We start from the raw sequence: 12,375 nt of genomic DNA on the forward strand, positions 1-12,375 counted from the left end.
CTCAAATCCATCTGTTAATCTCATGGTGGTTGTTAAGGAGAAGTCTGGGACCACCACAGTCTGTAGGATTCATCCTCCAGGGACCAAGAGTCTCTGTACAAAACACAGATTTTCTACATGCTAAGTGAAACATCAAGCAACAGTTAGAGCACTGTAGTCTGTACAAAATGTCATGACAATCCATCCAATGATTTTTGAGATAGTTCAGCCTGGACTAGACGATTATTTGACAGCTACTGTGATAACTGAATAATGGGTTTAATGATTTCTCCATCAAAACTGAAAAACCTTTGCTGGGTTCAGTTTTCTATAAGGCAAGACCTTAGTGTCATACATGACAGTAACATGAAGCTGTTGGGGGTTTGGGCTGCTGGTCGGACAAAACAAAACATGGCAGAAAGTGGGACATTGTGATGATTGGCAGGTTAATCAATAATGAAAACAATTGTTAGTTGCAGGCCTAGCCTGGACCGAAATGGTGGATCAACTGATACTGTCATCCCTAAAGCCACAACACGAGCATGGCTAAAAATTGACTGTTGATCTCCACACGCAGATCTGCCTCGCTCGCTCGCTCGCTCTGCCAAAGTAAATATTCATCAAGCTAAATGGCTGCAGAGACTCAAGCTCCTTCACCTCAGTGTTTCTTTCTGGGAAAGATGATCTATTCAACAAAAGTCCCAAAGCCCCCCCAGACCTGGCAGCTTATTGACAAAATATCATTCATAAGCCTGGTTAAGTGCTCTGCTGCTCCTCCAAGCAGCAACAATCAAGCGGTCATAACCAGCCGCTCTAATTACTGGCCCCAAGAACTGCAACAAATCAATGGCTGGCAGAGGATTTACAGCACAAGTGCTTTGCATATTAACAGTTTTTAATTTGACACATAAGAGCTCCCACATTCCTCTCCCCATCTTTCATTTCCTAAAAACGTGAGCTCACACACGCCTGCTCTTTGTATCCTACTATGCTTCTGAGACCCGTCCTTTAAGCACTGAAACAAACACTGACAGTGTTTAGGCTGATGTGAAGAAGACACACTTTATATTTGTTCTGTCTTTGATGAGCTGAGATGAGCCTTTGCAGATAATCTGGAATATTTTATCTTTTCCCTGACAAACAAGAGGAAAACTAAAATCTGGACACGGACACACACACACACACACACATATATGACTGACTGAGTGCCTCACCTCCTCCCCAGCGTAAGCAGCGTGCCAGGTCGTTCCCTGTGCCCAGAGGGAGGATGGCCACTGGAGGGTGCCTGGCAAAGCTTGCTTTATCTGTGAGACAAACGGGTCCATCTTATGTTTGGTTGGTTGAACAGAACTTCACACAACTGTTTTCGGAGGATGAATTAAATGAAAACTCTCATTTTATTCAGCTAATTCATCTACCAGTTATAATGAACTTGTACTCATCAAGTTAACTACTAAGATTTGGCAACAGAGTGACATTACTGCAACTTAGTCAGACAGGGCAGGAAACACGAGCACAAAGGTTGTGAAATTTAGTCAGATTGTCTAAAGTAATCAGTAATAATTCCTCATTGCACATGAGAACCATGTGGGACTATGATAATAGCAAGAGCGGTAGGTCAGAGCACCTAATCCTGTAAATCTACAGTAAACTGTTTGTAAACTGACATTTACAATAGATACATCTTTTGTGTCTGTTTTCATTTCTCTAAAAGTGAAACCTGCACACTGACTCCATGCCAAGAAAAATATTTCAAAAGATGTTTCAATGCCGTTTGTATTTTCAAGAAATATCAATATATCAAAAAACTTGTAAACTTAAAATGTTGTACAAAAAATATTGTATACAACTCAATAAAGTCACTTCAGAAAATCTGCACACTACATTTTACTTCTAACTCACAAGCTGTGTGAGATATTCAAGGATATGAGGAGTTAACACAAAACAGTGTCTTAAATTTAAGAGACAAAATATGTTTTGTTTCATATTCCTGATTCATCCTTCTGAGTGTCGGACTGGGATTGAACCGTTGGGGTCAGTGAAAAGGTGTTTTTCATTTCAGTGATGCTGCTTTTCAACAGCAGCTATAGGTGATGTGTGTATAATTACACCTCATTCTAATTCAATCAATTGCACTGGCAAATACGTTTGGCTAACCCGGGGGTTTGTTTACAACCTGTCTGATCTGCTGACTGTTCATATTTGTTGCCCTGACAGACACAGTGTTCCCAGATCTGACTAATTACAGTACAGTGTTATCACAACAGAAAAAAATGTTCAGGGTTATAAAATACAACATCAAAGTTGTAATAAACTGGAGTGACCCTTTAAAAACAAGTGTTTGATGTGGTAAACATAAGAATAGTTCAAAAGAATCAGTGTACCTATACAGTCGAGGATCCAGCCCACAGTGCCGTCACCTCCACAGGCAAGCACTCGGAAATCAGGGACATCGTGGAAAAAGTTGAGCCTAAGAGAAAAAGAAGATCCAGTGGATTTAATCAACATGTGCAGAAATAAGTGTTTTTACAAATGTGTCTCAAATTGACACTCATGATGGTTCAGGCAGCGATTTTCTAAGCTCTGAAGGTTTTAATGCACTGAGGGGCAGAGAGACATAGAGAAAGATAGAGGAGGAGGGAGAGCGAGGGTTTAATCAGTGTGTGCCCTCTCCAGCTGCGTTCACTCCGCTCTTTTCCCCAGAAACCACAGTCACAGAGCGGCCACAGAGTGCGTGCCCTTCAAAGGGACTTTTAATGTGTGTTGGGACAAAGGTGTCGACAGTAGCTTTCATCTGTCTCCGTCATGAGACAGCTGCATACAGGGCACCGACCCCTTTCACACTGACCACCTGGTCCTGCACAGTAACAGCCAGGAGACCCTCCGAACCATGACTACATTTAAAATGAAGGGAACGTGGCTCACGGAGCGAAGAGTTATGAAGTGTTGTAGCTAGAGTGGACAATCTGAATAATGGTAAGATGATAAGCTCAGTTTTAATTAATTAATTCATCTGTTAGATGTTAAATACATGTAAAACTAATGTAAAAAGATTTTTCATGAATCATTTTAAACTCACAGGTGGTAGTAGGTAGTAGAGTGATATCATCGGAGGTGTGTGTTTGGAAATCAGCTGGTAAAAACTTTGTTTGCATTTCCAAAAAATGTGGTGGAGGTCTTATTTCTTCATCTTCTTCTTCCTGATCTAATAAAGCGGGTGAGGGAGGTGTAGGTGGAGGCCAGCAGTCCTCCACAACTCCATAACTCACTGCGAGGATTTGATTAGGAATGAAGGATTTGATTAAAATCCTACTTCTGACAATACGTCATGTCTCTCACTCAGAAGATGCTCCAACTTCCATTTGATTTTAAAAGATTAAGCCCCCCCCCCCCACACACACACAGATGTATGATCTTTTAAAATCAGTGAAATGGAAGTTAGAGCATCTTTATCCATCTTAAATATATACATATACATACATATATAGGACTGCCGGCCTCCACTTACACCTCCCTCACCTGCTTTATTAGATCAGGAAGACGAATGAGGAATGAATACATTAGATTGTTTAAACTTTATATAGTCAACAAATCCCACGAAAAGACCAAAAACCATAAATCTCCATTGTTTGTCTACAAACTCATAAAAACACGATGGTGAGGTTTGACAAGGAGACATGTTCCTTCAGTACAACAAACATGGGCACTGCGGTTTTTATTTTGTAAATACTCCTGTCAGAACCAAATCTGCAACTAAGAATATTTCCCAACAAAAGTAAAAGTCTCAGGAAATTATCAAGCCCTTTTTTTTTTTGTGTGTGTCCCATCTTCAATGAGTTGTATCTTCAGCAGGAACCAGTGAGCTGTGGGTTGAGTCCTACAGAACCGTTGGCCACATTCAGACGGAGTGCGACTGTCAAATATGTTGTTGTGAAACAAGCATGTTTATTGTGAACGGGATATTTCTGGTCATTGCGGCGAATGATAAAATACTTGCCACCTTGATAGTTAAGAGTTTTAAAAACTTGTACTGTGCTGTGACTTATTACTGACGGATCTATTATCGAACTTCACTTCTTGGATTTGATTTCATGACCCACTGGGACTTGAAACAACAATAATAATATTCTAAGTGTAAACGGTGTAAACCGTTTTTGCTCTTATGTTCTCAGTGGTCGACTCAAATCAAAGTAGGTGGATTATTTCTGGACCAGGTCAGATGATGTGGAGGCCACGAGGCAGACAGCCCTCTCTAACGGCCACGCACACAAACTACAAACTGGCCGTGGGGACGTTTTCACAACATGGAGCTGAGTATCACATCCAACCAAAACCCGTCTGCGTTGGCATAAAATTTTTAATTAAGACGCCTAATCCTGACTGTTTGTGGCCATGTGTTATGTATGGCAAGCTGAGGAGAGACATGTGCATCAACAAAGAGCCAAAGGCAGATTTGTATTAATGGACTGAAACAATGACTGGTGGTAGAGCGAGCTGCGCTCCCTAAACAAATTTCTCAGAGTAGAGCTGCCTCTCACCTCAAAGCCTGCTGAGCCTGTTGCTAGGGAGCCCATGGTAACAGTTGTGGAGAGTTCAACTGAGAGCAGGTTAACCCTCTACGTGACACATCCAGCCCCATGTGTTTATTTGTGTGCATGTGTTTATATTCACTTGTGCGTACTGTCGAGCCTCTCTCAGCAGCACCAGCACCGCTCTCCCACGGCTCGGCAATAACAGCATTACATCACCTCATTTTAGATATGAAAGGGCCCCTGCACCACCCAGACTGGTGTTACTGGAATAACAGACCATTTGCACTTGAAACAACAAACGACGGAGTTGAGCACAACAAAGGAGCTTCTTCATTAATAATCACATCATTACTGTTAGTCCCAATCACAACATAATGCTCTCAGGAAGGCTGAAACATCACATTGTCCTAGTAGTGACTCGGGGGAAGCCTATTCAGCAAACAGGTAAACATCGATTCTTCACTTCACTGATGAAAAACTTAGTTCAAGTTGTTTCACTCAGTTGTGTTGCAGCTAAGCTGTATCATATGAGGATTTTACCAAAGCTAAATGTCCAAAAAAAAAAAAAAAAGGGCTGAGTCTCACATCACAAGTACTGACATCTCTCCCAAAGTAAGAGTCTTTGTGCTTGACGCCGCATGTATCATCTACAGCATTCTCCCCTAAGACCTGAGTGCGTCATTGGGTCGTTTTTCCTACAATGGGCTCTCGAGGGCAGCAGCTCTGTTTGCCGTGACTGAGAGAGAGAGAGAGAGAGAGAGAGAGAGAGAGAGAGACGAGGGAGGGGGGAGAGTCACACAAATAGAAGTGAAAGGATGGTGGAGGGAGAGATTCACCTTCAAGGTAAAGCATTTACGGCGCTTGTGCTGCGTAGGGCGTTTTTGTTCCGTGAATGGATACAAAGCGCAACAGCATTAATTTTAAAGTACAAGCTGTGCTCAGCTCTGACGCATGTGAGTGTGTTTGTTTGTGTGTGTGTGTGTGTGTGTGTGTGTCAAGAGGTCAAATGCACACCACGGCAGTAATGCAATGGTCCCATTCTCCTTCGCCGACCTCCACAGCGGTTAGTCTGACATGAAGTAAAGAGGTGGTTTAACAGAACACCTCTCTGACTGAACAATAACCAACTATAAAACCTTCCTGCTTTTTATTCATCAGCTTAAAGTCACTGTAAAATAAATCAGCGGCACCTCTGCTTTTCATCTATTAATAAAGGACAGCTTTATGTCTTTGAGTCTGGCTCTTTATATCAACTCTTTATCCACTGATAGATAAAGTTTGCAGACTTTTTCGAAACGCTCTAACAGGCTGAAAAGACCCCAAAGTTTTCTAAAGCCCTAACAAGACATGATAAATATTTCATCAAGACATGAAACAACTGAAGAAATAAATCCTGTCGAGAGGAGCTTTACAGTTGATATATTGATATCTGTTTCATATCTTTTAAGTTAAAACATAAGTAAATGTGGCTCTTTCACCATGTTCTGAAGGACAGAAAACAAAAGTATGTCCTCCTTATACTAGCATGAACAACCCATATGATAAACAGTGTCCTCTATCCATTTGCTAACATAAAGAAAGTCAGTGATAGGATGAACGCAGCAGACTTACCCGACCATTGGCCCCCCTCGGTCCAAACTGTACACCTGCCTGGGGTTTAGTAGGTACCTGAACTTCCTCAGGACCCTGGAAGAAGAGAGGGGGAGGAAATAGAGTGAAACACAGCAGATGTAATATGCTAATTCTCTTCTAAACTCTTGAGGCTCTTACATGGTACATACCACTCTTCCTGGGGTTCTATGATATAAATAGCAAATAGAAGGGCACTCATAGAGCACAGACCTCCACCAAGGCCAATGTCAAACAACATAGACCAGACCTCCGAGAGAAAAAGAAAAATTCTAATTCATAGTAAATGATCCGGTTCTGCACCAAAATTTAATCCACCAAGTTCAGTGCAAATCAGTTCAGTACTTTCTGAGGAATCCTGCTGACAAATAAACAAACCAACAAACAAACGAATGCAGCTCAAAAATGAAAGATTTGGCCACAGAGTGGGCTGTGTTTTTAAATTAGAAAATGTCCTGCTTTTTCTCTGATTGGCTGCTTTGTGTCACAGTTCATTCGGTCATTCATTCACTGGGCCATCAGTCACCAACTGTCAAGTCATTTCAGACCTTGCCGCTCCCACCTGACCTGCAGTAACCTCAGCCCTGGAAGCCGTTCCAGTCACCTGTTGCCTGTTCCCTCATTAGCTCCCTGGTATATATACCATCCACTTCCACTTGTACTCTGCCAGATCGTCTATTGTGCCATCTCAGCCTCTTTTCGTGTTTACCTGTCTTTGCCTGCCAGTTTTTGACCTCCTGCGTGTTTTTGGACTTTGCCTTTTGCCTGTTCCCTTTCTGTCTTTTTGCCTGCTGCTCCTTACCTGCTCTTGCCTCTACTACCCTTAAATAAAGGTGAACATTTTGGACTTTTCACCTGTGTCTCGGAGTCGTCCTGTGCGTGTCTGAGTTGTGGCAGGTTTGTAGATGCGGTTCATAGCGACAGTAACATTATGAAACACCAAAAATGAAAAACCTTCCTATGAATGTTCCCAAATTTCTGACACAGTCAGAACTGCAGGCTGTATTTGGCCGTCAAAGCTACAAATTGGCCGTGATCAGAAGCACCATTTTGGATAACAACCAAAGAATCACCACATTTCTCTGACAACTGCAGAATATACCAGTGTACAGCAAAGAAACTCTGCTAGGATGACTTGATGGATCGATCTTTATATAAGTTTACAGAGAAACAAAACACACATACAGTATGTCAGGTTGATTTTTCACAGATCTATAATAATCAATCTTATGGAAAGGTGCTGCCAGTGTGAGCATCATCTCACTCAAAGCATGTGAAATAGATTCTGCACAACCTCAACACACATCTTAAATAATCAAGTCTAAAGTGATGCTGCAGTTTCTGCCTGAATTAAACAGAATTGATCTTTTCAGAGTTTAGAAGAAGAAGAAGAAGAAGAAGAAGAAAAGGAAGAAGAAGAGACTTGATATGAAAGAGAGAAAGAAGTGGAGAGTTTTAGTTTGCCTGCTCTTCACTCCTCCATCTATGATATTTTTGCTCTCTCAAACTGTCAGTGTGTTAGCGAGCTGCGTGTCGACACGGCAGTTTCCTGTAGCCTTGTGAGAGTTACATAAAACGCTCATTGAAGCCTGCACAATCATCTTCATGAACGTCTCACGTAGGTAATTTTATTAATTCCTGAAGGGTTTCTAATATCCAACAGGAGACCAGCCGGTTTATTTAGGCTGCTGGAATGCATTTATATAACCGAGCGAATAGATGGCTAAGCTTTGTGAATTAAAAACGTATGATACAGAAAGGGACATGGGGTATTGATATGTAATTAACAATAATACAGAAGCTTATACAGCTTCTGATAAGTTCATCCATTAAACTAAACAAAAAAAAAAAAGGTTTCAATTTTCATGCTGATAAAAATAGCAAAACAATAGTCTCTGGTTTCCTGTTCAAAATGTTTTTTGTGCTTATTAATAGAAGATAATTTCCTTTCTAATGGTAATTAATACCATGTTGCTATGGTAATGTGTCAGGCTGAGGCAGAGCAACAGGGTGTGATTGGTCTCTGTTGTGAGGGAGGTGGGGAGAAATGCAACAATGAATACATGACATTTATTTGCCACTAGCAAAAACCTCTTCATCATTACATGACAGTGTTCAGAGCGACAGCAGGGAGGTGCAGACACTGAGGTGTCCTCTGTGACAGAAATCAGTTGCTGTCATTTCCTGATAACATCCCTAAAGATCTCTAATAAGACCTCTAATAATAGTGTGATTCAATCACACTAAATCTGTTACCACTGGTTACCACTACGTCCAAATCCAGTAAGTCCACAGGAAGATGCTGCACTTGAAATATAAATTATCTTTACAGCTCACAGTCTAAATGTCTTGTTTCCTGTTGGTGACCCAGGAAATTATTCAGTTAATGAAAAGTGAAGGAGAAAGTGTGAAATGGGGAAAAAGAAAGAGCTGCTAACAGAGTCCTCCAAAAATCACAAAAAAGAAAAAATGAATGAATCAGTGGTGAATCTGTTTTTATGGAGGATCATTTCACACAGAATTAAATTTACACAGAAACATTCTATATTAAAAGGGAAAGTGATAAATAAACTACTATTATATTACACTATCCCATCTATGATTAAATGTTAAAAGGCAAATTGATGCTGAAATAAACAAAATGGCAATTTTTAAATTCACAGTAAAATTCAACCTCCTAAAATAGAAAAGAAGACAAGCTTCTAAGAAACTGCTAAAACCAAAAGGTTAAATGCAAAAGCTTAAACTGATATGTTCAATGGAAAAGGAAAACAAAAACATAAAAGAAAGTAATAAAGGGAAAATAAACTATTAAGCCATAGCTATCTTTTTTTATGTTTTCGTTCTTTAATACATTTAAAAGAAAAATAATTTCCACTCAGAGTTTTTGAATGATTGATTTCTTTTTTATGAATTCTTTTAACTAATCAACCCAAAAACCGACTAATAAACACAACTTCAAGACTTTATAAAAAACTTTAAAATTATGAGCTTTACAGATCCTTAACCTATAAACCGATCAGGCTTTAAAGTGTAAATATTGGAGCAGACCATGTGACCACAGCAGAAGGCCCAACTTACCGCTCCCCCTGCCTCCCTCCACTCTTGGGATTGACCAGGACCAGGAGCGGATGCGTCCCTGGGAGCGGGGTGATCTACAGACACGGAGGGAGAAACAGAATCAGGCATCTGCTAACCAGCTTTGAGTGATCACTTCAACGACCTAAAGGATGAAGGATGAATCGTTGCTGGGTGACAGACTGGCGTACCTGAAGTGCTTGTCCGTCCCCAGGGGAGAATTTGAAAGTCTGATTGGTGTCGTCAGGGCTGGTGCTGGGCGGAGACTCCCCCTCACCACGCTTCACCACGGACTGACGGTCCTGTGAGAGGAGGAACACTGATGGACCGGCGATCCCATGTGCACAAAAATATTCCCTTTATAAATCAAAATTAGCTTCAAATGTTCTGCAGGCGCTTGTAAAACATGTATGGTATGCCCTCTGTGAATATGGACACCAATCAACTTGTATGTATTTGTGGCGGAAACTGAGACGTCAGATCACAAAAATAGAATCATCAGCGAGTGTGAAATCAAGACAGGTGTTTGGTTGTCATAGGTCTGCTATGAGATGTTGGAGGAAAGCTTGTCATGAATGCAGGCAGCTCAGTCATCAATCCATCCACTCTCCACTGCTTATCCACGTTATGTTGGCAACAGGATAAGAAAGATAATCCAAACGCTTATCAATGTTTGTGAGCTCCTCAGGTGTTCCCAGGTGGCGTCTGTGATTCCTCTAGTGTGTTCTCTGTCTTCCCCACGGTCCCCTCTCATTGGGACTCTCCGGGTTCACCTCCACAGGGAGCTCTCCGGGAGCCATTAACTTTTAAAACAGGCCGTCCCACCTGCAGGGCACGTCAGCCCTGGTAGCACTACTTAAGGTGTGTTTTGGTTTGAACTGAACTTCGTCTTCACACAACACTGACAAAATTATAAGTTGTTTGAAAGCTCCAAGTCTCCTGATTCTCTCCGGGCAAAGCAATGCAGGATCCTCATGTGACTGCAACAGCTGTTTACACAGAACTGGTTCAGACCAAGGATCTGAAGTTCACTGAACTCACTGTGCTGTTCATGAAAGCAGTTTTTAGACCTTTTGCTTTGTGACACAGAGCATTATCCTGCCGGAAGTGGCCACTACGAGATGGTGAACTGTGGCTGCAAAGGGATGAACATGGTCGGCAACAATACTCAGATAGACTGTGGCATTCAGACCATGATTGATTGTGCCAAGAAAACATTCCCCACACCATCACACCACCAACCACCAGCCTACACTGTTCACACAAGGCAGGTTGGCTCCATGGATTCATGCCAAACTCTGACCCTACCATCTGCTGCCTTAGCAGAATTTACAGTCTTCATCTGTCCAGTGTTGACGGGCCTGTGTCCACTGCAGCCTCAGGTTTCTGTTCTTGGCTGACAGGAAGTGGAACCTGACGTGGTCCTCTGCTGTTGTTGCCCATGCTCCTCAAGGTTGAACCTGTTGTTCGTTCTGATGCTTTTCTGCTCACCACAGTTGTAAAGAGTGGTTATCTGAGTTAGCGTAGCCTTTCCGTCAGCTCCGCCCAGTCTGTCCAATCTCCTCTGATCTCTCTCATCGACACGGTGTTTCCTCCACAGAGCTGTTGCTCACTGGGTGGTTTTTTGTTTTTGGCTCCAGTCTGAGTAAAAACCCTTTAAGACTGTTGTGTGTGAAAATCCAGGAACTCAGCAGTTTCAGAAAAACTAAATCCAGCCCGTCTGACACCAACAATCATGCCACGATCAAAATCACTGAGATCACATTCTGATGTTTGATGTTTAACTGAAGCTACTGACATGTAGCTGCAGGATTTTATTCACACTGGCAACTAACTGTCAGATGTTTCTATCAATATTTTTGATCCATGTCATGACACACTGTGAATTCAACTGGCCACAGTCACTGTTCTCTGTCAACAAGGAACCTATGAACCTTTTTTAAAGTAACCGGCTAAGCCAACAGTGACAAACACAGTTGTGAGTGGGGTCTATTGTACGAGCACAACAGTCGACTCATCCAGTTTGAAAATTAGATTTTTTTAACTGAATGATTTCTTCTGCAGAACAAAGTCTCTATTGTGCATGTGTGTAGTCTTGTACATGGACAGCAGAGTGAAGCGTTCTCACCAGGACAACGGGGCAGATGTACGAGGGCAGCAGAGTGTGGTCCCTCAAGGCTCCCCCGTCGCACTCTGGCTTCACATTAGACGCACACTTATTATGGAGCTACAGGGGAGAGGAGAAGCAGAAACATAAGAACTGTGGGCGTGATCCATCTGTGAGACCGAGTATATCAAATGTGACCAATACAAAAACGCTTTTTACACTTTCTAGTTTGTTCTCCTGACAGGACGATATCGACTGATTGACAGGCCATAGAGGATCAATCACAAAGTTATCTGTGTGTATTTCTCTGCAGATTTATTTATAAACGCTGAGACGAGGACAAGCGCTTCATGAACTTGAGCGTCTTGACGGCAGGATCACTGCTGAGCAAACTCCAAGTCAGTGGTGACATCTAGTGGATGTGAAAAGCAATGTCAAGTAAAATGTGTGAAGGTGTGTGAGTGTACGTATTAGTGGCATTATGGGGACATAAAGTTGTTAACACTGTGGGGACTTGGTAAAAAGGGCTGATCCCTGTATAGAAAAACCATTTAATTTAGGAACAAGGTTCGGTTAACATTTGGGGTTTGTCTTATAGTAGCTGTGGTTAAGTAAAGGTTAGTCTCAAGCTAAACTAAAGCAGTCCAATACATACAATACCTACAATAACTCCTACGTTCATGAAGGTTATAATGCTCAGTGTCTGATGTGTTGAATTGCAGCACACAGAGACGTGATTCTGTTATAAAGCAATACAGTTCAACAGCTCAACAAAACTGCAGCCCGATTAGAAAATGATCAGAAAGTTGAATCAACACCTCTTCAGACAGTTTCAACACAAGCTGAACATTAAAACCTTCATGTGGGAGGATTTATGGTGGGACTGTTTGGTGTGCAGCCACCTGCATCTAATAAACTAATAAAAGTCAGTGTAATGTCCCGACGTCCCAGTCAGAGTCAGACTTTACAATGGCCATATCTCATTGTGTTTACCTTCATAAACAGCAGAAACAATAATCCTCCTGTAAAATGAATCTGTGTACCCACAAC

General features: G+C 41.8%; 1 protein-coding gene across 1 annotated transcript in view; it reads right to left on the reverse strand.

The window, feature by feature from the left end:
* The window catches only part of dgkg (diacylglycerol kinase, gamma), a 103,593-nt gene that overhangs the window by 52,456 nt on the left and 38,762 nt on the right, over positions 1–12,375 (reverse strand). Inside the window, exons 13-18 of the mRNA XM_087173612.1 lie at positions 11,347–11,445; positions 9,410–9,520; positions 9,222–9,295; positions 6,123–6,197; positions 2,364–2,449; positions 1,194–1,283 (exon numbers count right to left, since the gene is read on the reverse strand). Coding sequence (XP_087029738.1) covers positions 1,194–1,283; positions 2,364–2,449; positions 6,123–6,197; positions 9,222–9,295; positions 9,410–9,520; positions 11,347–11,445 — 535 coding nt within the window. The remainder of the gene's footprint in view (positions 1–1,193; positions 1,284–2,363; positions 2,450–6,122; positions 6,198–9,221; positions 9,296–9,409; positions 9,521–11,346; positions 11,446–12,375) is intronic.

Source organism: Seriola lalandi, unplaced genomic scaffold (genome assembly GCF_002814215.2).
Source record: "Seriola lalandi dorsalis isolate HSWRI2012SDOR001 ecotype SW California unplaced genomic scaffold, Sedor1 jcf7180002054258, whole genome shotgun sequence".
Taxonomy (NCBI): domain Eukaryota; kingdom Metazoa; phylum Chordata; class Actinopteri; order Carangiformes; family Carangidae; genus Seriola; species Seriola lalandi.